General features: G+C 44.1%; 1 protein-coding gene across 1 annotated transcript; it reads left to right on the forward strand.

The window, feature by feature from the left end:
- The first annotated feature begins 1,237 nt into the window (after window positions 1-1,237).
- On the forward strand, window positions 1,238-1,686 carry LOC144670427 (histone H2B-like). The gene has a single exon (XM_078532906.1). It carries the CDS (start codon window positions 1,254-1,256, stop codon window positions 1,683-1,685), a length of 432 nt encoding a protein of 143 aa, XP_078389032.1. The 5' UTR covers window positions 1,238-1,253; the 3' UTR covers window position 1,686.
- The last annotated feature ends 385 nt before the right edge of the window (window positions 1,687-2,071 follow it).

Here is a 2,071-nt window from a genome sequence, read left to right on the forward strand (position 1 = left end):
TTCTGCAAACATCTAGAGAGTTAGTAATCACTGGTCCCAGAGATGTAGAGATACAGAATGAATCTGACATTCACACAGTACCACAGACCAAGAAACACAGAAAAATCTTACAGCCAAAAACTGATAGGGACAAAATGAATCCTTCATTCCTGCAAAGCATCAGGCACTGAGTTAGAAAATGGCTTCAACGCTTACACAGGGTACCAGAGTCCATCAGAAACAAAATGATTTGCAAGCTTCCATAAAGTACCACTGGTTGAGAGAGAATTGATCCCACTCATACCAATACTATCCATTGAGGCAAATTCTACATTGTCAGTCTTTGGTGCCGAATGTGACAGTGGGGTTACTTCTGTCAAAAATTGCAAGAGATGGACCTATTGAGAATGAATTACACACTTTGAATCAGTACCAGAGACTGACCGATACAGACTGAATTTCACACTCCCATTCAGCAAAGGATGCTGACAGGTACAGAGTTAATCTCACATTCACACACAGTATCAGATATTGACAGTGAATGAGAAGTTCAGACTCAGAGATAGTACCACAGGCTGAAAGACATAGAATCAATACAACTCTGACCTACAATGACAGGGACTGACAAATAAAGAATCTCATTCACATACAGTTACAGAGATTGACATGTACAGAATAAATCCAATACTTTTCGTGGCCGAGAGAAACACATGCTGATTTAATTCCGCACTGTCTTATAGTCCCAAGGAGCCAATAATTTCACTTACATGCACCAATAACGGACAGATGCACAATGAGCCTCAGGATATCAAGTGAATCCAACACTGAGACATGGTCCCATCAAGTCACAGACACAGAAGAAATCCAGCCCTCGCACACTGTACCACGGCCTTCCAAACAGTGAAGGAACCCCACTCTCACACACAGAATCAGGGAGTGAATAAATCCCACAATCACAGACTTTACCAAAGCCTCACAATTCCTGAGGGAACCCCACATTACCGTACAGTCCCTCGCACCGACTGCCAGGCGACATTTCCTGGTGTATCTTTACACACTGAGAAATTCCGCCTGGAGAGGGTCTTTGTAAAAAGTATTTCCTGATTGCAGTAAGGAGGCCTATGATTGGTGGAGAAAGCTAAATATGATTGGTCGATTTCTCTATCCAATCAAATAAATCACAAATTAAGAACTTGTTTTCTTTTAAAAATGTCCAATAAGAATTGTTGTTTTCTCATTCCTCATTAGCATATATCTGTCAGACTGTCTATTTAATGAGCGGACGGAAGGGGTTTGGTTTATTTCTGTGTCTGAAATTGAGATTGAAGATGGTTGAAGAGAAGAAGAAACCAGTTGCTAAGAAGGGCGCCAAGAAAGCGGTGAATAAGCCGTCAGGAAAGGGCGGCAAGAAGCGGCGAAAGTCGAGGAAGGAGAGTTACTCCATCTACATCTACAAAGTGATGAAGCAGGTTCATCCCGACACCGGCATCTCCTCTAAGGCCATGAGCATCATGAACTCGTTCGTGAACGATATTTTCGAGCGCATCGCGGGTGAGGCTTCCCGCCTGGCCCATTACAACAAGCGCAGCACCATCAGCTCCCGGGAGATCCAGACCGCCGTGCGCCTGCTGCTGCCCGGGGAACTGGCCAAGCACGCCGTGTCGGAAGGGACAAAGGCGGTGACCAAGTACACCAGCTCCAAGTAAAACCCCCGAACGGACTGAAAAACACATTCACAACACAAAGGCTCTTTTAAGAGCCACTCACAATCTCTACTAAGGAGCTGCACCCGACATCTTCCTACTGGATTATTATAATATAAAATAACTTCCACTGCTGTTAGTGTCTCCTGTCCTGTAACCCAGACACTAACCCTTTAATTAGCTCATCGGCCTTCGCTTTGTACTGAAAGCGGTTATTCTGTTATCACAGCCTTTAAGTGACCTCATTAGCTGCTGTTTTCAACTTTAATTGTCCCTTCCCCCAATTCCTGAAACAGTTACTGAGTCATTTTATTAATTTTCCGCAGGGTAACAGCCGGAGTGCGATTATTACAGAGCGGAATAAGAACAGTCTGAGGACTCGATCAGCT

This window comes from Cetorhinus maximus, chromosome 31 (assembly GCF_964194155.1).
Source record: "Cetorhinus maximus chromosome 31, sCetMax3.hap1.1, whole genome shotgun sequence".
Lineage (NCBI taxonomy): Eukaryota > Metazoa > Chordata > Chondrichthyes > Lamniformes > Cetorhinidae > Cetorhinus > Cetorhinus maximus.